The following is a 24,575-nucleotide window of genomic DNA, read 5'->3' on the forward strand; positions in this document are numbered from 1 at the left end:
CTCAGGCCCCCTGTAAAACAAGCGGTTCCTCCTTGGGACCTCTCTGGTTCTACAGGCCTTGACCGCCTTCGAGCCAGCGGCTACGGTGGATCTCAAATTCTTGTCCTACAAGACAGCCTTTCTGGTAGCCATTACATCGGCCAAGAGAGTTTCTGAGCTTCAAGCATTATCAGCTAAACCTCCTTACTTGGTATTTCATCCGGACCGTGTCTACCTCAGGACCAACCCGTCCTTTCTTCCTAAAGTCGCTTCTGAAGCAAACATCAATCAATCCATTAACCTCCCTGTTTTCTTCCCTAAATATGAAAACAAAGGTGAATATAAGCTCCACTCATTAGATGTTCACAGGCAACTTAGATTTTATCTAAACAGGACGGCTGGTCATAGGCAATCCGACCAGTTGTTTATTTCCTTTGCAAAATTTAATTTGGGCAAGCCAATTTCTAAAGTTTCTTTGTCCCGCTGGATTTCACAGTGCATCTTATTGGCTTATCAAGCTTCAGGAAGGCCGCACCGGAGGGTGTTCATGCCCATTCAACCCGGTCAGTATCTACCTCGGCAGCCTTCAAGGCTAGGATTCCTCTAGATGATATTTGTGCAGCAGCCACGTGGGCTTCATCTCATACTTTTATTTCCCACTATAAGTTGGATCTTGCATCTAGGGTAGAGCATCCTTTGGCTCCGGTGCTCGAATATCCTTCCATGATGGCCGCCCAAGATTCAGGTAGCTGGGGACTCTGTCCCACAGGTTGCAGACAAATGAATATCCTACTTCAGATTTAGAAGTTATGTACTCACCATAACGTTCCATCTGAGTAGGTGTATTCATTTGTCTGCAACCATCCCGCCCTCCTATCCCCCTGGCCTTTCAGTTTCCTGCATATTCTATGTTACCCTTTTCAGGGTGTTGTTGCTTTGGCAAACTCGATCTGAGGTCATGAGGGTAGAGCAGGGCATTATGGGTGAGGGAAGGAGCTGAGAGCTTGGGTCCATAGCTGGAAAACCATGCCAGTTCGGATCCGATATCGGATCCATAACCCACAGGTTGCAGACAAATGAATACACCTACTCAGATGGAACGTTATGGTGAGTACATAACTTCTAATTTTCGAGTTTCCGAACGAAGTCTTCAACTAAAAGCTAAGTACCCCATTGGGGAAACTTTTTCTTGCTCTAATCTGATGTCAGTAAAAGTAAATAGCTGCATTTCTTGTGGAAAGCAAATACCTCATAAAGATTTTCTTTCGTACTGTATTCCTTGCCTAGGCCATGACCACGACGTACTTTGCTGTCAGTTTTGTGCCTTATTTAAACCACAAACTACCCGTTGTCTGTATAATTGCGCTTCTAAATATTTTGGTGCTCAGTTTAATTATCCCGATATGTCTTCAGTAAGCCATCCGACTACCAACATTCCAAAAAAACGCAAAGATAAAGTCATAGGCCGCCGAGGCGCCGGTACTCAGTGAGGCGCTTTCGCAGCCCCTGATACCCGCTACTTCAGATTCGCAGGCCTCTACTAAGACCCATTCGGAGTCCGTTATGCCGCGAGATGTTTCAACTGTGGAACCTGTGGATGTCTCTACCTTAAATGGGTCCGGAGCCGCTGTGCAGGCACCGGCTTCTAAGGGTGTATTAAGGCCTACTGACTTGCATATTCAACCAACGCCTTCTTCTTCAAGGCCTAAAACTCGAACCATGCCTAGAAAATTGATGCCCAGACCACATGTTCAGGCCTCTATCCCGAAAAAACAAATAATAAGAATGTCTGAAGACCTTATTACTTTAATCAGGGGAAACCAACCTTTCCCCTCTGAGACCTAGGACTGAGCTTGCTTATGATACTTCTGACCAGGATTCTGAAATTTCTGTTTCCTCTGATGACCAGGATTTACCCTTATCTACCTATGAGGATTCTGATGCTGAGGACTCTAGTTCCTCTCCTTCGCCCCCAGCGGATTTCTATTTTGGTGAAACCTTGCATACTCTCAAGGAGCATTTTCATTGGGGAAAGTCAGGATTTCTCTGATACTGAAAAGAGGCTTAGGGAGTTTTTACTCCTGCCCCAGCACAGGCCTTTAGCTATCCCTCCTGTACTGGACATTGTTGATGTTGCCTTTTTGGAATCTAGCATGGCCCCCTTGTCTCTTTACCTCCTGCTCCCAGAAAACATGATAGATATTACAGGGTTCCTGACTCTTACAGGGACCCAAGGGCATTAAAGCTACTACTGCCAGATATCCTACCCCCTCTGATGGAGACTCCAGGGTGCTGGATAGATGGGGTAAGAAGGTATACATTTCTGCAACTTTGCCCTTTAGGGCCTTGAATTACCAGTTTCATATGTTAAAGTATCAGCAGCATATTATTGGATTGCTTAAACAGGAAATGATGTTGATTCCTGATTATGTTGAAAATAAGGATTTACAGGATTTAATGCATTCTGCTGAACAAGTTGGTAAACATACGTTGCAATGTGGTTTTGCTTCACTAGAGGCATCTTGCAGGGCTGCTGTTACTTGGTCTGTACTTAGAAGGCATGCTTGTCTTAAGGAGCAATCCTTGCCAGATCATGTTAAAGTGGAATTAATGGATGCTCCCTTAAATCAGGGCCGCCTGTTTGGCAACAAGGCAGAAGAAGTTCTTAAAAAGATATAGGAAAAAGCTAAATCTATGCAAACTGTTAAAGATTTCTTACAAGTTCAACCTCCAAGATTTAGTAGGTATTGGCCTTTTAAGAATTGGTCCTTCCCTGCCTCTTCCAGACCTTCTCAGTCCAAACCCAGATCCAGCAGAGTACCCAGGCTTCAGTCCCAGGGGACGCACAGGACTAAGCAGTGGAGGGCCACCACTTACAAATCTGGGAGTAATAAAACTCCCCCCTATGGTATCCTGTCTCATTGACTTTTTTTCTAAAACTTCCAAACATTTCTCAACTGACTGCCCCTCTGGGGGCAAAGATTGCACTTCATGCAAAGAATTGGGGACTCATTACCCAGGACAAATGGGTTTTAAATATAATGTCCCAAGGATACAGATTTCGCTTCCACACGGTATCAACTCCAAGCGGTTTGGCAGATCTACCTCCAAATCAGTGGGCAGAGCCCCAAAAGCAAGTACTCTGTCTCTTATGCATAGGGGCTATTCCATTGGTACCAGAGGAGGAAAAGGGACAAGGTTTCTACTTGGGACTTTTCCTGGTTCCCAGAAAAGACAATTCATGTCGTCCTATCCTGGACTTGTCTACTCTAAACACCTTTTTGGTGATTCCAAAATTCAAGATGCTGATTCTTCACCAGTTGCTTCCTATGCTACGCAAAGATGCATGGTTGGCAACACTAGATTTAAAGGAAGCATTCCTGCACATCCCAATCAGGGAATCTTGCAGAAGATACCTACGCTTCAAAGCAGGCTACAAGCACCATCAGTTCTCTGCACTGCCCTTTGGCTTATCTACTGCGCCAGGGTATTCACAAAGTGCCTAGCTCCAGTCATGGCATTTTGCAGGCAAAGAAATATTCAAATATACCCATACTTGGACAATTGTCTAATTCAGGTGGAAAACCAGGACATACTTTTGAGTCATCTGGCTTTTGTAGAAAGGGTGCTAACTTCTGTGGGGTACACCATAAACGAAAAGAAATCACACCTGGTACCCTGTCAACAAATTACATTCCTGGGAGCAAGCTTGAATACAACTTCCCAGATGGCTTTCCTCACGCCAGAGAAACAAATTCACTTGACAACCTTCTTCAAACAAGTGGCCACAAAAACCCTGCTATCTGCAAGGCAAATACTACAAGCCTTGAGGTTCATGGACTCCTGCATTCTTCTAATTCCATATGCAAGACTGCTTATGAGGAAACTACAATGGTATCTAAAAAGGTCTATGGTGTCAACATTTTCAAGATCTGGAAGCAGTGATTCCTATTATACCTTGCCTACTCCTACAGTTCCTTTGGTGGGCAGAGGCCTGCCACCAAAACAAGGGGCTACCATTCACACTACCCCCTGCTGCCCAAACCATAACAGAAGCATCAGACTATGCATGGGGAGCTCACCTGGCAGGGAAGTGCATTCAGGGCAAATGGAACCCAAGTCAAATGCACCTGCATATCAATCAAAAAGAAATGTTAGCTGTACAGAATGCTCTGACAGCCTTCAAGGACCACATTCTTCCAGGACAATTAATGGTAAAGATGGACAACGCCACTATTATGTGGTACATAAACAAGCAGGGGGGTACACATTCTTACCCCTTCTGCAGACTAGCCATGGCATTGTGGAACACAGCCTTGAGCTAACAAGTGCATCTACAAGCTCAGTTCCTGTCAGGAAAACTAAATACACTTGCAGACGACACGAGTGGAAACTGGAACCAAGGTTTTTCGACATGTTGACAAGCAAATGGGGGAGCCCAGATATAGACCTGTTTGCCTCCCCCCAGAACTATCAATTGGAAAAATTTTGCACATGGACTCCCCACAGGCATGCTTGGAAAGTGGATGCTCTGTCCTTCAGCTGGAAAAACCTATCAGTTTATGCCATTCTTCCTCTGCCTCTGCTCTCCAAAGTACTACTAAAAATCAAACAAGGCAAACCAAGGATGATTTTGATTGCATGAGACTGGCTATGCCAACATTGGTACCACCTCCTGCACAGTGTGTCACTGCTGGTCCCATGGCACCTGACTCACACTCCTACCTGGCTGTCTCAGCAGGAAAACCAGATTCTGCACCCTCAGTTTCAAAGACTAAACCTAACAGCCTGACTAATTACCTAATCTCTCCTTTACCATACCTCATCAAACCAGTGGATATCATTTTAGAGGCTTGGAGGCCTAGTACTAGAAAATGTTATGCTGAAAAGTGGAAAAGATTCTGTGCATGGAACCAGTCTCAAGGGATGAGCACAGCAGTGCCCAATTTACCTCAGATTTTACAATATTTAACTGAGATGCTTCACAAGGGCCTATCTTTTTCCTCAGTAAAAATTCACGCCTCAGCCTTTTCAGCTCATTATATCACAGAACCTCCCCTCTTCTCTCATCCACTATTCGAGCAGTTCCTCAGAGACGCAAAAATTTAAGACCACCCAGGAGAGCTACAACTCCAGCCTGGGACGTTAACTTTGTATTGGAGAAACTCACCCTTCCTCCTTTCAAGCCAGCTCCTACTGCAGATTGAAAATACCTTTCTTGGAAAACAGCTTTCCTTTTAGCAATCACTTCAACAAGAAGGGTATCTGAATTACAGGCCTTGTGGCAGTGGAGCCTTTCATCATCTTTCATGTGGACAGGGTGTCCCTCTGGACCAATCCCTCTTTCATGCCAAAGGTGGTATCCAGTGTGGCCTTTAATCAGTCCATTCATTTACCAACCTTCTTTCCTAATCCACAGAACAAAGGGGAACGGATACTGCACTCCTTAGATGTGCACAAACAACTTAGATTCTACTTGGACAGGACCAAACCTCAAGGGAAATCTGAACAACTGCTGGTGGCATTTGCTGCAGGGACAGAGGGGGAGGCTATTTCAAAGTAAACCATCTCCAAATGGATAGGCCATTGCATTCATTTCTGCTATAAGCTCCATGGAAAACCTATCCCACAGGGGATCAGGCCCCACTCAACCAGGGCTGCATCTACCTCTACAGCCTTTCTCAGAGGCAAACCTACCAGGGACATCCTAGAAGCTGTTACGTGGAGTTTTGTCCATACTTTCACCAAGCATTACCATTTGCCTATGTTCTCTAAATCCAGAGTTGGCTTTGCCACTGCAATCTTGCAGGGCCTTATAGCTGGTCCTAATAGCCTTGTACCAACATATGAACCTATCAGCCCTAGGGCCTGTACAAGCCTAGCCATAACAATTCCCTGGCTATTTATTCCCACACTATTTACTTCCCTGGACCTCTGTCTAGCAGGGTGACTGACGTGATCCCCGGGGTGAATTTCCTTTCTCCCATCCAATCGTCAAGGTTCCTATTGAAGTGGGCCAAAGAGGCACTCTGCTTGACATGTATGAGCAATCTCTTCCAGAGTCTGGGGAGTCTCTGGGTCAGGAACCTATCCCTCCAGCATGTTTTGTTTATTGTGATGACATGGTTTAGATCCCTGGAGCGTGTGGCTCTGAAGGATTGGGATTTCTTTAAGTGTAGCATGTCCAACAGCTCTGGGTTTGCCATGGCCTTGTATGTTAAGCAGATATCGCCTCTGAGTAGACAATATGTGACAGAGTATAGTTGGAGTTTTTTAAGGCAGTCAGGGTAGGGCATCTGCTTTAGGCCTGTGATTCTTTCAGTGCGGTATTTCTGTGGCCTTTCCAGTTGTTGCAGATGTCTTGAGAGGTACATACCAAACGGGACGTTGTATTCTATAATGGGTCTAATGAGGGATGAGTACAGTGGGACAATGACCTCCTTTTTTCTGGATGAAAAACCCTTAGTGATGAGGTGTGCCACATAGAAGGATTTCCTGACTGTTCTGGCGATGTGGTTATCGAAGGTGAGACCACTGTCCACCTGTGTCCCTAAGTCTCTTATCACACTTTTGGTGTTTAGTGTACTGCCACCTATATGGTAATTCACGGGTACATGTTTTTTTCCCAAAGGGGATAACTATACATTTCTTGGCATTGAGCTTGAGCCCATGGCTCTGGCACTAACCATCTGTTTCTGTAAGGCCCTTTTGTAGAGTATCCACATCATTTGTGGATTCAATAATGGCTCCCAGTTTGCAGTCATCTGCGAACTTTGTTAGCAAGAGTCCCTTAGTGTTGGCCTGTACTTCAGAGAAGTAGATGTCAAACAAGAGCAGTCGCAGTACTGAACCCTGAAGTACTCCACTTGTCACTTGTCTGGAGCTGGATTTGGAGTCTGCTACTTTTACAGTGTGGATTCTATCAGTAAGCCAGTTAGCAACCCATTGGGTGACGTAGGGATTAATGCCCAGCTTAGTAAGTTTATCTATGATTCCAGAGTGGGGGATGGTGTCAAAGGCCTTGGCAAGGTCTAGATAGGCTGTGTGGACCACCTTACCCTTGTCCATGGCTTTTGGACACTGATTCGAAGAAGTCAGTCAGGTTCAGGAGACAGGATCGGCCCTTCGCAAACCCAAACTGGGTGGGGTCCAGTATTTGAAGGTTGCCAATGTCTTTGTTTATAAGTTCCATGATAATACGCTCCATGGCCTTGCAGATAAGGCTCGTCAGACTGATGAGACTGTAGTTTCCTGGATCCAAGGTGGATCCCCCCTTGTGGAGTGGGATAACTGTAGCTCTGCACCACTCAGTGGGCACGAAACCTGAGGTGAGACTATGATTAAACATGACACTTAGGTGAGGTGCCAGTTCATATTGTAGTTCATGTAGTACACAGCCTGGGATGTCATCTGGTCCCATGGATGCTGTATTCATAGCTTTGGAGAGTGCGTTTTTTACCTGTGTGGCCATTATTACTGGAATTTGGCAATCTTCCGGTATTGAGATGGGCCATTTAGGGGGTGAGAAGGGGGTGAATTTGGCACTGAATCGATCTGCCAGGATATTGGCAATATCCTTGGGATCAGTATATTTAATGCAATTCTGTTTTAGCTCAGAGCAGATCTGAGCATTGCCATTTAGATTCTTGACATATAGTTATAGAATGCCTTGTAGTTGTCTTTGGAATCTTTGGCAATTTTATTTTCGTAACTAGCTTTGGAGGATTTTATGAGGGATCTCAGTTTCTTACTGAGGTTGGTAATGCTATCTAAATTCCTCCTCCCATCCTTGGCTTTGGGAATCTACCCAAATGTGATGACTGCAACAGTGAAACATGAAGAGCATAGTACAGTTGTATACACTTACCATAAATGTAGATGTTCAAGTGTATTCACTGGTGCAGTCTTGGTTTACCCTTCCTCCAACCCCTGACTTCTTTTGACTATACCTCTTCTCTCCTTTACAATGCTTAAAAGCTTTTTGGTGTATTTGCTTTTTTGTTGGAGGTATAACTTTATATATTTGTAGATTTAATTGCTTCCTAGTAGAGGGGCACCTGACATCTGGAGCAAGAAAAACTGATGTAATGTCGTTGGCTGCATATTTTATATCCCTGACGACCTGACATCACGGAAGAAGAGACAGCAACCAATGTAGGACCCAAGACTTTGTTAATCAGGCCAACTGAGGGCTACTGCAAGCAGATAACCCAAATGTGATGAATGCAACAGTGAATACACTCCAACATCTACATTTATGGTAAGTGTACACAGCTGTACTTTCTATTATTTTTTCTTCTCTAATTATTTGCTACCAATACCTTGGTCCCCTTGCCAGTTTTCTCCAGTAAATTGCAGACCCCTCTTCCCTATTCTCTGTACCCCTAATTGTAGTCATCCCTGTTGGCAGAATCTCCTTCTCCATCCCTGTGTTGGCTTAATTCTTAGAATACCTTCTACTACTTTTATGAATATAATATTATGTATAGTTATTGTTATTCTCCTTAAGGATCTGCATCCAAAATCACAGTCTGTCCTTGTTTATTGAGACTTCTCCCCATTTCATCATCATCCCTTTCCACTATGAACTGTAGCGTTGTGCTTCTATGTATATGAGCCTCAACTGTGTAACTCTAAAATACCCATTCAAGCCCGGTAATCCCAGACCGTCTTGTTTTATTGGAAGGATCAACTTATCCCACTTGACTCTTGCCCTCTTCCCCTCCCAGATAAGGTCCTTCAACTCTTTATTAATTGCAATCCACAACTACTTCTCTGGTTGATAAAATATCCATGGCCTGTGTATAAAACTAAAGGGACTAAAACTTTTTTGCTGCTTGTATCTTGCTATCCATATCCATAAGACAGACCTTCCAATTTCTCAGTTTTTGTATTATCTTTTGTTTAGTCTCTTCCCACATATCTTTAGCTGCCATAACTTTTAATCCATACTCCTAAGAACTTCGATGTGAAGTTGTTCTATCTCACCGTTCATTCTTACTGATGGGTTCGGAGTCGACCCCTTCTCTCCGAGTCAGTCTACTACAAAGCTCAAGGTTTCCAAATAGCTCAAGGCCAAGTCCCTATACCATGATGCACCTAGAGTTACCCCAGATTAAGTTTGCCACTGCAACAGATCGGAGTTTCGACTAGCTCGGCCCAGTACAAAACCTTAGTTACATTTCAAACTATTTTTGGATATTTCTTCTATATTCTAGTTAGTTAAGCACTTACAGCTTTATATTGTTGTTTCCCTTTCCCTTGTGTGCATTTTATTACTTATATAGTTGGCCTCGTTTTTATTAGGCCTGTTTAGATTTCTGACAAAAACTGGTTTAACAAGTGACTTTCTGTCTTTTTTTTTGCTGAGTTATTCATATTGTCTGCTTACTTAGTGACATTTGTCACAGCTTTGGAGTTAGACTTTAGTAGTGTACAGTTTAGTGATCGTTTCTTTGATATATTTGCTAGAAAAAGGTGTGTGTGTGTGTGTGTGTGTGTGTGTGTGTGTGTGTGTGTGTGTGTGTGTGTGTGTGTGTGTGTGTGTGCGTGCAATTTTCTTAACCTATTTAAGGGCTTGTGTGATCATATTTAGCCTGTTTTTTATTAGAAGGCTTGTTTACATTTCTGCTTGTTGGCCCTAGTTTAAAGGGCTTGTGTGTTAGTGTGCATATTTAGCCTGTTTTTTATTAGAAAGCTAATCCATATTGTTGTTTTTGGGTGTGTCCAATTTTTTCTGTTGTGGCTGATAAGGACAAACTCCCTAAGTCAGGGTTTAAAAAATGCCCCAAATGTGGGCAGAAGATGTCAGTTACTTACTGACACGTTAATTGTGTCTACTGCTTAGGTGCCTTGCCCTTACAAGAAACGTATTTCATATGTCATTCCTTTTCATCTCGTGTCCTCCAAGAGACGAGGAAACTTATTGACAGGGGTTTGTTGAAACCTTTTCAGGAGGCTTTGAGTGACCAGGATGGCTCTAGCAAGTCTTCAAAGTCCTCCAAGACTTCTATGGATTCCAAAAAGTCTAAAAAATCAAGAGAGTCTGTGACATCAGCTCCACAGGTCTCGGAGTCAGCTGTCTTTTCTTTTCGGAGCCAGTGCCCGGTTTTGGAACCAGTATCTGAACTTCCTAAATCTCCGCTGCTTCAGTCGGTACCATCGATCTGTTCATCTCGGTCTTCTGTCAGCCTTTCAGATTTGGATGTGGATCGGGTGGTGTTGAAGCTTTTACAGGCACCGGCCTTTGCAAAATTATCTGCTCCAACCCAGGCAGCTTAAGAGCCAAAGACCCTTATGCCAACTGTAACTTTTCCTCTTCGGAGCCGTACTGGTCCTTCGGAGCAGGAGGAGTCGGACTTGCTGACTGTGGAGCCTTCAGAGCCAATGCCTGCTCCAGTGTCTTCGGCTTCGATAGAGATCTCCAGGAACCTACACTTTCTGGTCGGGTCTGGGGAGGATAGTCAAACTGACTTGTCAGTTCTGACTTTGCCTCTTGGGGGTTCGGCTTGGATGAGCTTTGCTCCTACCTCTGGCTCAGAGCCCACTGTCCCAGTGCTGTGGGTAATCGATGGTTTCCTCGGATCCTTCAGTCCCTTCACATCGGAGCAAGCGTGCCTTCAAAGCCATGAGGAGAGTTATGTCTCCCAAGACATCCTCAACTTCAGGTCCGGATTCTTCATCCCCTAAAGCTCCTGTGTCTGCTTCTGCTTCACAGATCCTAGCTAATGCAGAGACCCAGAGCCTCAGGAAGCCCCATTGGGTGGCCTATGCTCTTCCGAGACCTCACCAAAAGCTCAAACTGATGAGGTTCCCAGGAAGAGATTGTGTAAGAGGAAACCTTTAGACTCCCCTCAGGAGTCTCTTAAATCTGATACTGACTTGGATGAATCAGAAGGGTCCCTACGATCCCCCTCTGAAGATATCTCATTTGCAGAGATACTTGAAATCCTTAGGCAGAGAGGTGACTGGCAGTCCATCAGCCCTACTGAGGATGAGTCGCTTCTCCTGAAGGCTTTCAGGTCTCAGCCCTCCACTTCTTTGGTGTCGCCGCCCTTCGATGAGCTTATGCAGCTGGTCTCATAAAGGGCGTGGGAGTCTCCGGACACCATGGAGTCTGTCCCCAGGAGGCCTGATTAGTTTATATCTGCTCCCAAGATAAATCCTTCCTGATCAAAGGTATGCCAGTTGATGCCATGGTGGTGGTGGTGGTGGTGGCAGCAGCCAACAAAAAGGAAATGTCTGAAACTTCCTCGTCTATCCATCCTCCTAACAGAGACTCCAGAATCATTGTTAGATATGGGAAGTGCATGTTTAGTTCAGCGACTTTTGCACTCCGTTCGCTTAACTGTTAACCCACTTTACAAGACTACAAAGAGATCTCCTTAAAGAGCTGGAAGATGCTCTTCAGGGTATAGTAGCTGCAGGAGCTACAGACAAAGTTGCCTCACAGCTTGCTACCCTCAACTCCATAGTGAACTCGTCCATGCGCCTCATTTCATATGTGGCTGATGGAATGAGTAGGGCAGCGGGTACAGGAGTTGCTCTTAGAAGACACTCCTGGATGTGCTTATGTTCCTTTGCGGAGCCCTTCAAGTCATCCTTTGTGAATACCCCCTTTGATGGCTCATCCTTTTTCAGGCCCAAAGTTAATGAAACTTTAACCAGGTGTGAGCAGGAGGGAAAGTCTCCGTCTGCCGTCTGAGTCCGCTTTTCCACCTCTACCAGACACTACCCCAAGGATCAAAAGGGAGGGAAAATGTGGTTCCGAAAAGCCCAAGGAGCCTTTCAGGACACATGTGGTGAACCCCCCCCCTCCAGGGGCAGAGGAGGGGGCAATAATGGAAGACGCCGCCCTCGCGGCAGAGGGAAGCTGCAAAACCAGGGCGACTGAGATCACTTCTTTGGGAAGACCTACCAGCGCTGCTGAAAGGAGGCCCGACTGTCCTGCTCTGGAGGCAGTCAGGGATCGCTTATCTTTGTACCCAGATGCCTGGCTCGAAATAACAAACGACAACTGGGTACAAAGTATCATTTCCAGAGGATACTTCATTTCCGTTGTCATACCCCCTCCACCAACAAGGAAAATCCCGGACGTTCCACCCAGTTACAGGGAACAAGCAACAGTAGAGGTCTAGGCATTGCTAAGAAAGAGTCATCCAACCAGTCCCAGCTGACCAGACAGGATCTAGAACTTAATCAAGATTCTTTAGTTCCAAAAAAGACAGGGGACTGGAGACCTATATTGGACCTCAGCAGACTAAACAAATCTGTGAAAAAAAGAAGTTTCGGTTGGTCACCCTTCAGTCAATACGTCCCTTCTTAGGCAAAGAGAATTGGATTTGCTTGATAGATCTGCAGGATGCATACTACCACATAAAAATGGCCAGGCCATCCAGGGATCATCTGCACTTCCGGCTTGGAGCCAATCATTACCAGTTTCGAGCCCTGCCCTTTGGTCTCACTAAAGCCCTCAAAGTGTTCACCAAATGCATGGCAGTGGTCACAGCTCACCTGAGACGTTTAGGATTCCAGGTGTTTCCGTACCTAGATGATTGGCTCCTCACCACCAACACCAGGCAACAACTTATTCAGGCCAGGGAATTCACTCTGCAACCAGCTGGGCATTACAATAAACTCAGAAAAATCTGCCTTGTCGCCATCACAGCATATTGTCTTTATCGGAGCAGAACTGGACACCACCACGTTAAGACTTCCAGTAGAAAGAGTCTTACTACTCCGTCAGCAGGTCCACAATCTGCTATCCAAAAACAAGGCTCCAGCATCAGAAGTACTAAAAAGTGTTAGGCATGATGGCAGCAGCAATTCTGGCCATATCACTGAGTCATATGCATATGCGGATACTGCAATGGCTGCTGTTCACTCAATGGTCTTGCCAAGAGCTCCCCATGTCCCACGTGATAATGTTCACAAATCCTGCAAAAATCATCTTCAGTGGTGGTTGATCTCACTTCATGTTACGATAGGAAGTCTGTTTGTGTTACCCCCACCAGCGGCCACAGTGACCATGGATGCTTCCTTGATAGGGTGGTGGGGCATTTTCAAGGAAGGACAGTCCAAGGCACATGGACCGATCAAGAGACACATCTGCATATCAATGTCCATCAATGTCCTAGAGATGAGGGCAGTACTTTTGGTGTTGCAGTACTTCCAGCACTCTCTTCCTCTGGGTACGATTGCGATTCAGACGGACAACATGTCAGTGGTCTGTTACTTGAACAAACAAGGAGGAACCAGGTCATACCTCCTTTGTCACGAGGCTCTCAGAGTATGACAGTGGGCTGTTTCCACCTGTCGCTTTCTGTTGACAGCGCACATCCCAGGGAAATCCAACATGATAGCAGACAAACTGAGCAGGCAAATTTTGTTGCCCCACAAGTGGTCCCTCAAGACGGAAATTGCACACAGGATATTCCGCAGGTGGGGCTAGCCTTGCTGCAGCCTTTTTTGCCAGTCACATGAACACTAAATGCAGAAGCTACTTTGCCCTGATTCCTCCTCCGGGAGAAGCCCCAAGGATTCACTTGTTCATGATTGGCCCCCGGGTCTCCTTTATGCATTCCCACCAATCCCATTGATACCCAAGGTGTTACAGAAAGCAAAAGCCCTGGGATGGGCCATTATTCTAATAGCTCCTCATTGGCCTCATCAGATTTGGTTCCCCTTCCTTTGACTTCACCTTTTGGAGGACCCCTGGATTCTGGACCTAGTTCCAGACCTTCTGACGCACTCGTCGGGGGAACTTCATCCATCTCTGCAGTCCCTGAAGCTGACAGCTTGGCAGCTCCAATTCCCATCATAGCCAGGTTCCATAACCTTTCTAATGAGATGAAGCAAATTCTCCTATCCTCTCATAAATCCTCTACGAGAAAGCTCTACCTCAGCAAATGGAAAAAACTTTCTATATGGGTCTCTAAAAACAATATTGATCCTTACCAAATCCCTATGGCCTCTATTCTAGAATTCTTAACCATGATATTCAATAAAGGAGCTGCAGCATCAACAGTCTGTGTTCACCTTGCTGCCATTTCTAACTTTCATGTGGGATTTGAAGGATTGAATATTATGTCACACAAGTTATCCAAAGCTTTTCTCAAAGGGACCTTTCATATTAGACCACCTGTGAAATCTCCCTATTCTCCATGGAATCTAAATTTTATGCTTTCCCGCTTAATTCGTCTGCCATTTGAACCAGCTTCTTCATGTGACCTCACATTTTTGTCATGGAAAACCATCTTTTTAGTGGCTATTACTTCTGCCCGCAGAGTGTCAAAGCTTCAAGCCTTGTCCATCAAGCCTCCTTATTTAATTTTCCATTCTGACAGTCTCTCACTTTGAACAAATCCCTTTTTCTTACCCAAAGTTTGCACTGAAACTAATCTCAACCAAATTATTGATTTCCCAGTTTTCTTCCCCAACCACTCCAACAAACTAGAGTACATGCTGCACAAACTTGATGTTCACAGACGGCTCAGATTTTATTTGGATAAAACAAAATATTTCAAAAAATCATATCAGCTCCGTCTCCTTTTCAGACTCCAGGAAAGGTATGCCAGTGGCTAAAACAACTCTGTCTAAATGGTTATCTGATTGTATCACCTTTGCTTATTCAGATGCTAAAATGCTCTTACAGCATAAAATTACAGCTCACTCAACCAGAGCAGTTTCTACATCATCTGCTTTTTCTGATAGACTTCCTATTGATAACATTTGTGCAGCAGCTGCTTGGTCCAAACCTCATACCTTTATTGCTCATTTCAAAGTTGACAGGGCCTCCTTTGGATCCACGGTCCTGAAAAGTATACTCCCGTGAGCCACCCGAGGTAGATGGTGCTTGGGACACTACCCATCAGTAAGAATGAACAGTGAGATACAATAACTTCACATAAAGAAGTTATTTACTTACCATAATGTTCCATGTGAGTTGTTCATCTCATATTCTTTCTTGCGTCCGTCCCTCCTACCCCCTCCTGGACTCTCAGTAGACCGAGATGCTAGATCCTTCCTGGTCACTCAACCCTTGTGTACTTTCTCTCTTATGGAGTTATAGTGTGACATATGGTATCTTACGCAGCAAACAAGATCTGAGGTAACTCTAGGTCCGTCATGAGATAGGGACTTGGCCTCGAGCTGTTTGGAAACCTCGAGCTTTGTAGTAGGCTGACTCGGAGACGAGGGATCTGCTCCGAACCCATCAGTAAGAATGAAGGCGAGATGAACAACTCACATGGAACGTTTTGGTAAGTACATAACTTCTTTTTTTATTATGTCTCCATAAATATGGGAATTGCTGAACCAAATCATATGTGGGTGCATAGTTTATAGCTATGGCTTTTGTTTTATCTGCATTAATTTTGTATCGTGAAAAGACTTGACATTGTCTCAGAATGTTCCACAACGCTGAAATATTTTTTTCTGTTTTTTTTTTCAGGTATACATAATATTTGCAAATAAAGTCAACTTTTCTAAACTGCCATGCAAGTTATATCCTTGAAATTCTAAGTCCCTTATTTTCTTTGCCAGTGGTTCTAAATATAGTACAAATAACAAAAGGGAAAGAGGACACCTCCTGCCTGGATCCTCTGTTCAAACAGAATTTATCACAAAGGAACCGCCCACCTTAAATTTTGCCTCCAATCCCTCATGCATCCTCCTAGTCAGCCTTATTTTATCAGAGGATGCAAATGCTTCCCTTGACCTACTCATACAATCCCAGCTTACTTTGTCGAATGCTGTCCCTGCAACAAGACCTGCCAACAACAGTGGTATTTTCTTACATTCTAGTTCCCTCTGGATTATCATTGTTTTATTAATGTTGTCAAGTGTTTATCTCCCCTCCACAAAAACACACTAATCCATATCTATCAATTTTGGCATCACCTTTGCCATTCTGTTTTAGCCATTATAGATGTAAACACTTTATAATCATGGTTTAGTGTCTAAATGGGCCTATATGAAGCTGGATCTGATGGGTCTTTACTATCATTAGGTGTTATAGCCACCACCACCACTTTCTTCCAGGATAAACAAAACACAAAGATCATGTACAAAGAAAGTCCAAACAAAAGCTGCATCAGGCGGATGCAACTGTAAAACTGCAATTTATTGAACTTTAATAAACACAAAATAAAAAAGATGATTAGCTCTTTTGTTCACTTCTTATGAGCTTCAGCAGATAATCCTGTACATTTGCCCTGTTTAAATACACTCGTATGCAAGCTCATTGGTCAATACACACACACACACACACTTAAAGCAGTACATTCCTTTTATCCAGTATTCACCATACAAAGATATAAATATAGCATATAAAATACATAATACCAATATAGGAACACACAACTCAGATCTAAAAACAGGCCTAAAAACCAAAGTAGCCAATAAAAAGGGCAATAGAAATATTTATATATATTTACTTATTTATAAATACTTGAGTGTTTAAATTTTTAAATATTTAAAATATTAAATACTTAAGCCTACAGCAACTGATAGTCCCCAGAGGGGAGTGTTTATTCAAGTTCCATAAACTCTAGTTTTACCCTGGATCTGCCTGAGACAGCTTTTGTTTGGACTTTCTTCCAGGATGTTGGTGCTTCTGTTCCTTTTAAAATACTGTTAAACCTCCCAGATCTTTATAACTTTATTCCCTCCTAGCTTCCATACTTCCACAGAACACCTTCTATTCCTGGGGACTTTCCTGTAGTTTGGTTACAGATTTCCATTTTTATCTTCTCTTCCTGTCCTAGTTTGTCAGTAATGGAGTCTCATCAACTTCTAACCTTGGTGTATTTAATTTTTTATAAACATTTCCATTTGTACTTTTTCTTTCATTTTCACATTTCCCTTCTTTATACAGATTTTTATGAAATGTCCAAAATGTTTGTAATACCTGTACAAGATCCCTGTTTACTTCCTTGTTACAGGATCTTTGTTTACTTCCTTGTTATAAGCTTCCTCAGCTTGGCAACAACCCTTTCCATTTTCTGTTGCATTAGCCGCTGTGCCAAAAGTTTTTGTGCTCTGGAGTTATCAAATAATATTTACTTAACAGCAGTCTTTCTAAACTCGTACATGTTACCAAGGTAGTCCTTTATTTTCTGTTTAGCCGTCTGCAGTTGCACCTCTTCTTATGCGAGATTCCCTCCTGTTCTGCAAAACTTTTATCTTTGTCAGGCCCTCTAAATAATTCTTGTTGCTTATTAACCATATCTTTTTTTTTTCCTTTTATTTCCACCTATTTTTAAGCTCCACTTTAAATGTATCCCTCCCCCTAGCTGTATTTTCAGACAAAACTTTTATCTTGCTTAGTAACTCCCAAATAATTTCCTCTACACATTCCTTAAATTCCTGTATTTTTAACAGATAGGTGAGGAAGCACCAGTGTCTCATTTTTATTTCATTATCTTGCATTTTTATTGTAGTTATTATTGGCACGTGATCTGAAATAGTTATTGCATGTGTATCAAAACTTTCAATTAAATGCACGTTTCTTTCAAATATAATTTCTGTCTATCCAGCCCAGTTTTTGTACCTTGGAGAGTAAAATGAAAATTCTCTCTGAACTCCTACTACTGAATTTTCATCTTCCATTCTGAATGTTTTCATAAATTTCTTCAAAAATCTGGTATTTTGTTATATTTTCCTTTTTAACCCCCCAGATACATCTTTACTGTTGCAAATCAAATTCCAGTCCCCACCTTTAACTAATATTCCCTGCTGAAAGCTGATTATTTTGTCCAGAATTTTCTTAAGCTCCATTGTAGCAATTTGGGTGGAATATAAATACATGCCAGTGTAGTCTTCCTCCCTTGCCAGTAGCCCCTTAGTACAACAAATGGACCATTGTTATATTTTTTCCTCTTATGTCACTGTTGGAGCCTCTCTGGCAATTAATTTAAGTACTCCCCATTTCCTTTGTCACAGGTATTACACTGAATAACCATCATGAAATGCTTTCTTTATCAAATTCACATGCTCAGTTCTTTCCAAATGTGTCTCCTGTGGCATAGCTATTTGTAATCTGCATTTTTAATGTAGTTAACTATGTTTTCTTTTTTCTATACATCAGTGAGACCATTCACAATTAGGTTATTCATAGGTTAGGTTAGTTCTAAGCTAACTGCCCTTGTGAGCCATTTTAAGCCTAGCCAATTATCCCTTGTGAGACCCTGCACCTTATGTTTGTAAGGCAAACACCTTAACCATTAGGCCACCCTGAAAAGTGTTGTCATTGTGATAAGAAGTTATTATTCTCACCTGTTATGTATAACTACTTTTTTAAATGTCTACTCACTTTTTGTGTTATATGCGTACACTAATGTTAGGTAGGTTGTTCTTTTATGCAGTTGTTTTATGCCATGTGTAATTGAACCTATGTCACAGTACTTTTTGTTTTACTGAAAACTCTCAAACAAAAATCAAACACATCCCCCAGAACCTATTAACTTAATATTAGTAACACACAAAACTATGTACATCTTTAAATAGTTAAACTCTCCTAATAGGAAAAAATGTCCCACCTTGGCAGCCACACTCACAAGCTTGAATTAACCTATAATGAAGGTTATCCATGCTAAGATCTGAAAGGGGTATTTGCTGCAGTTCATCCACTTTATTATAGTTCATATTTTGATTTTTGTGATTTCTGGAGGTTAGTAAGAATGAGAACACCATAAAGTAGTGAGGGCAGGAGGTAAGTAGTGGCAATTTTAGTTTTAGTTGCATTGGTGAAGAGAGTTTTGGTTCATTAAAGCATCACAAGTTCTAGGTGAGTTTGTTTATGCAATTTTTGTATATACAGGTCAAATATATCAGCTATCATCCCCATTAATTTGCTATGAGGGTTGACTTCGATAGTTGTATTAAGAGGTAAGATATTAAATAGTATTTATGGTAAATCTGATGCATTTTATTAGTTTTTAACCATATTTTGCTGTGAACTTTTCACCAATGGCTTGTACGTTTTTGCTTTATATGGTACTTTGCTTAAGATTAAGCACTTAGGTAAGTTAAAGAAATAAAGAACTAGGCATACCTGCAGAAATTATTCAGTATGTCTACTTTTCTCTATATTGCTTGTTGAAAGGTATATTCTATCCTGTAGCTAAAATTTGTGCTAATATTTTTTATTTCTGCTTGAATGTTTTTGTTTTTTTTCATTTGCTGTAACTTAAATGCTTTCCTTATATTTTGTTTGTATGTTGCTGTCTGGGCGTTCTCAGTACTTCTCTTTCACTCGATCACATATGATAGCAATATGTTTTGCTGTTCTAATGTAGCAGTTATGTGTGAGCTTACAGTTATGCATGAGCTTACAGTGTCTTTTTGTTTTATAGCTAGAGAGACTTGAAAGTGAATTGAGCCATGAGAGGGAAAGTTCTCAAAACATTGTGAAGCTGAGTAATGACTTAATGAAAGAGAAGGCACAACTTGAAAAGACTGTCGAGACACTTCGAGAAAACTCAGAGAGACAGGTACTAAACCACATCACTGGAGAAAAGAAAAGCAATTTGTTTGTGTTTCAACATTTATCCCAGTGAAATTGACCATTGTAGTGGTACCATAGCTGGTTCTGGTTTGAATAACAGCCTAGGCACTGAGGGTGAGGGTCATGGGGTGGAGCAGTAGAGAGGCAAATGCCTGCTCGTGTCTCCTGGAGGGATGGCCAAGGACGTTTGTCTCATGTGATGCACGTTTCTCCAGTGGTGGAGACCAGGGATCTGGCAGGAGGTGTTTGATTGTAAGGGGGCAAGACTGTTGGGGGGGCTGCCCCACATGCATAAATGTGTGATTTCCCCCATTACACGATTGCATGACCATGTCTTGGGTAATTACTAAAGCATTGTTGGGAGCAACTTATGTACTGCATTAATTCCTGTGCCAACTTCATTCTGAGTTGCCATCATTAAGAAGACTGTAGTTTTAGGATTCATTCTGTGGACAGTAGCACATTTGGTCCTTCAAGACAGTAAATGCACCATGTGATCTAGATAAATTCATTTTCTGTATCTTGTTCCTACACTTGACTACTCAGAAATGATTCATCTTTTCTCCAAACCTAACCTTATAGGGGAACTTTCATTGCTTGATATTTTAGATGTTGAACCTATTTACCAACACTTGACTAGAGTAAATTTAATAGGGCTGTAATATAAATAGTTACTTCCTGAGAGTGGTACTTTTTCAGTATGTACTGATATTAGAAACATTTTTTTAGTTGTCGGAACAATATCAAACTATTAATAAATGTATACATTTCATTGATCAGAGTTTTCTGCTCATTTTATTGAGATCAAAATCACATTAGTTTTGAAGACAAAATCGTAATCCTATATTTCTCCATGGAAATAGATTTTAAGATCTAATTCAGAAATTAGATTATTTTTTAAGTCTTTTTCCAAAGTACAAATACAAAATGTGGTGAACTAACACGGTTTAGATCTGTTTCTTAACTTGCATTGCACAGAAGTTCCTGCACTCATTGTCTAAAACAAACCTCTAAATGTCCATATCACCAGGTAATGAGTCAAGACCTATTCCAATATGGTCTCTTGACAGGGAGAGGAGCTTCAAGATAGTCACCCATAAATGCCAGAGAGAGAGAAGCTCTTGACCTAGCTCACTACTGAGATGATGGACTGGAAGAAAGTGTATAATGTTGATATCAACAGGAGAATCCTGTGCACAGCCCGAGTTGTCTGTGATGGCTCCATTAAAAGGCAAGAAAAATGGAGGGCAGGTGGTTGTCAAACTATGGTGATGTGAGTCTGTTTCAGAAACATCTCACCAGTCCCCATGTGTAGTGTATAGTGAGGGCTCAGGTGCACTCAGAGTTCCTGACTTTGGCTGTAAGGAATTTCGTGGTATAGGCACTGTATTTCTCTTGAGTAGTTAGATGTGTGCTGGTGACTGGTCCAGTCCTGGGAAGCAGCCCTCAAGGTGCCTTGTCATAGCTTTAATTTTTGTACTCGGGGTTGATAATCTCCCCTCCCCGTCTTCCCCTTGGACCTTTAGGTTTTGTAACCCATTTAAAGGATGTAGTCCACTGAGTCTTTTTTTTTCCCCTTCCCTGGGGTAGTTTTTCAGGTCTCCAACATAGGTGGGCTGTTTGAAGTATGAAGGGACTGCCCACATGAGAAAATGGACTTGTGGATGTTGGCTTCCTGTGTCCCAACATCACATACTACAAGTGTGTCTCTGAACATAGGCTGCCTGATACTTAAAACCCAGCATATGCCTGTTTCACGATCATCTCCATGCACATTGGCCATACACAGGGGGGTTCTTGCTGGACCTGAAAGATATTAGTGGAGTTCCTCCCCCTCAACTTCCTTTGTTTAGTGTGAAGACCCAGAAGGCTATTATCTTAGATAAAAACAGATCTGAAGTTGTTTTCATTTGGTCTTCAGCCTTTGGGACTTGGACCTGAAATTAGATCCGACTCAGCCATATATACTAGCATTTGAGCCGAAGTCCGAGCTCCTCCCCTACTCACAATGCCCCGCTGTCCCTCCTCCCCTCACATCTTGCTTGCCGCTCATTCAAACAGCATGGGGACTGTGTTTTCTGAGTTCCTTCAGGGTTTTTTTTCTGAGAGTTTTCCAGTTAAAGTAGCTGTTTATCCTTGATTTCCTTCTATCCTCGTCCTACCCGTCTTCTCTAGTTCCTGTTGGTGCACTTTCCAGGTTTTTAAAAACACAAACCAAAAAAAAAAAAAAAAAAAAATGTTCTGTTTTCCTCCTTTTCTCTCTCTCTCTCTTGTGAGTGTCTGTTTGTGTGTGTTGACCCTATGGCTGACCTTCCTAAGCCAGCTGGGTTTAAAAAGTGTATGGAGTGTGGGCATAAGATCCCCTCTGTCTGATGCCCACACTCTGTGCGTGGTGTGCTTGGGGGTGGACCACCTGAATTTCTCCTGTTCGATGTGCAATGGTTTTAATCAATGCACTCATATCGACAGGAGGAATAAATTGATTTTGAGGATCTTTTGCCCTCTACCTCTGGGTCTTCTCCAGGTCCCTCCTCCACCTCTGGGGCTCAAACCCCTGCCAAGAAGCCTGGGGATGGGAAATGGGCCAGACACAAAGAACGAGAATGGCATAGGAAGCAGTCTCCTGATCGGTCTTCCTCTGCTGAGTCACCCATTAAGTCTCGGTCCATGGTGGTTCATTGTTCTCCTCAACTCTGTTCACCCCATTTCTTCCCGGAGCCAGAGAGTTCCTGCGCCAAGTCTCCCATCCCTTCCTCTCCTTGGCACCATTCCAGGCCGGGTCAGTGGCGTCCTCTGTCCAGTCCACTCAGAGCCTGTCTGAAGCCAAGGTGGACAGGATGATTAAGTTTCACTGGGCTCAGATGCAACTTGGGGTTTTGCATGCTCCATCCCCTTCTGGAGCCGTGAGCATGCACCCTGGATTTTTCCCGATTTCGCCTTCTCCAATACAACCTTTGACTTCAGAGTTCTTGGGCCTCAGGTTTCCCAGTGTTGAGGAGTTGACATCGATAGTAACTTGTACCTCAACGTCAATGGTTATCTTGAGCAGTTTTGGCTCTGATATCGTTGGACCTTACTGACTCTCAGAGCTGTAGTGGCAGCATCGGATCCGAGGGGTTGGCGTCCACTCCAATGCTTTCAGAGCTGTCTCCTCCCCTTGGGGCATCGACACTGGGAACCTCAGCTCCAACTTCCCTTTCGGCGCTGGGGGTGATGGTCCATGAGGCTGTGACACTGGCGGCTTCAGCTCTAGTGGTGCTGTCTTCTGGTGTCCTTCATTCAGCCTTCAAGGTGGTGGAGAGGGTCCTCTCAGCTCCCTTGAGGACCTTAACACTTTTTTCATGGGAGCTCCCCCTTGCTCTTTGTGTTTCTGGGCTGGAGTCATCCATCCTACTTCCTCAGGGACAGCCTGTTTCCAGACTTCCCCAAGATGTTCCTTTTCAGGAACCCCTTGAAGCTTTCGAATCCTCTCCAGAGTATCCCCACAGAGAAGTCGCCCTTGAAGCATACGTGCAAGAGGAGGCACTTAGATTCCCTCCCCTCGGAATCTCTCAAGGAGGATATGGACTTGGATGAGGAGGACAGGTCCCCTAAATCACCTGCTGATGATGTCTCATTTGGAGACATCATGGAGATCCTGCATCAGTGAGGTGAATGCTCTTCCCATAAACCCAAACCTGATAAGTCCGTATTCTTGGAGGCGTTTGGCAAATGGCCCTGTACATCTTGGGTGTCCCCCCTGTGGCTCCGTTGGTAAATCCCATCTTCCACAGGGCATGGATGGAACTGGACATGGTTGAGCGCATTCCCAAGTGCCCCCCCCAGACAGGCCTCATTGGTCCAGGGGTTTCCCGGTCGATGTCATGGTGGTGGCAGCGACCACCAAGAAGGAGCTGGCTCAGGAGATGATCTCAGTCCATCCTCCAGACACCAAGTCCAGGGCGATGGACTACTTTGGGAAGCGAGTTTATACTTCAGCCACCTTTGCGTGCACTGAACTATTTGGCACACGTCACCAGACTGCAAAGAGATCTGGTTAAGGAGCGTTCTGCATCTGCCTTGGGTTCCATGTGGAAGGAGGAGAAGATGGTTTTCTCCTCCCGACTGGCCACCGTGACAGCCATGAGTTCACAGGTGTGTACTAGGCTAATGGTCTTGGAGCCTTTACAAGCCTAGCCCAAAGAAATTGCCCAGGCACCGTGCCACCATCTTGAACATGTCCATGAGGTTACTTTCTCATGCTATGTGAGGGTACCTCGAGGATGGCTGGAATGGGTGTTGCCATTAGGAGACACTCTTGGATATGACTTTGTCCTTTTTTGGAACCCTTCAAGGTGTCTTTCAAACACCCCCTTTGACTGGTCCACCTTGCTTGGATCTACTGTTTGTGATACTCTTACCCAGAGTGAGAAACACAGGAAGACCTTGCTGCCATCGGGATCTGCTTTTCTACCCCACAACAAACCTACTCTAGGAAACAATGTGGGGGCAAGACGTTGTGGTTTCCAAAGTCTCAGGGCTGTTCCCAGGAAATTTATAGTGAACCTTCCCCTAGGGGCAGAGGGGGAAATGACAGCCGCCATCCACGTGGCAGAAGGGGTCTGAGGAACCAAGGGTCTCAAAATTAATTCTCGAACAGGCCCTTTCAGCAATCCTGAGGGATGTACCGACTGCTCTACTCTAGAGGCAGTTGGGGTTCATGTCTCTCTGCACCCAAGAGCCTGGGAGTCCATCGCAAAGGATTGTTGGTTGCTTCAAATTATATCCAGATGTTACTCCATTCCTTCATCCTGCCACTCCAAAGAGAAACCTCCCTGATGTTCCACCCGATCAGTGGGAGGCGGCAGCCGTAGAGATCTTTAGGCTGCTCAAAAAAGAAGTTATCCAGTCCGTCCCCATAGACCAGTCCATATCAGGTATTTATTCCAGATATTTTTGGTGCTAAAACAATAAGTGAGAAGGTCACTGAAAAACCAATCAGTAAAAACAAAAAGAAAACTCCAGCAAAGCTTAGACCTTCCACTGAGTGACCTCCCAAACCTCTTGTATCAGAGGCACATGAGATATTAATGGGAGCTTCAGACCCATT

The 24,575-nt window shown here is 43.5% G+C and overlaps 1 protein-coding gene across 4 annotated transcripts in view; it reads left to right on the top strand.

The window, feature by feature from the left end:
* Positions 1–24,575, top strand: part of CCDC88A (coiled-coil domain containing 88A) — a 4,373,054-nt gene that overhangs the window by 2,422,289 nt on the left and 1,926,190 nt on the right. For all 4 annotated transcript variants that reach the window (XM_044055294.1, XM_044055285.1, XM_044055303.1 and 1 more), the window contains exon 14: positions 19,335–19,472. In XM_044055294.1, the coding sequence (XP_043911229.1) occupies positions 19,335–19,472 (138 nt within the window). The remainder of the gene's footprint in view (positions 1–19,334; positions 19,473–24,575) is intronic.

This window comes from Protopterus annectens, chromosome 1.part2 (genome assembly GCF_019279795.1).
Source record: "Protopterus annectens isolate FY-2018-M chromosome 1.part2, PAN1.0, whole genome shotgun sequence".
NCBI classification, from domain to species: domain Eukaryota; kingdom Metazoa; phylum Chordata; order Ceratodontiformes; family Protopteridae; genus Protopterus; species Protopterus annectens.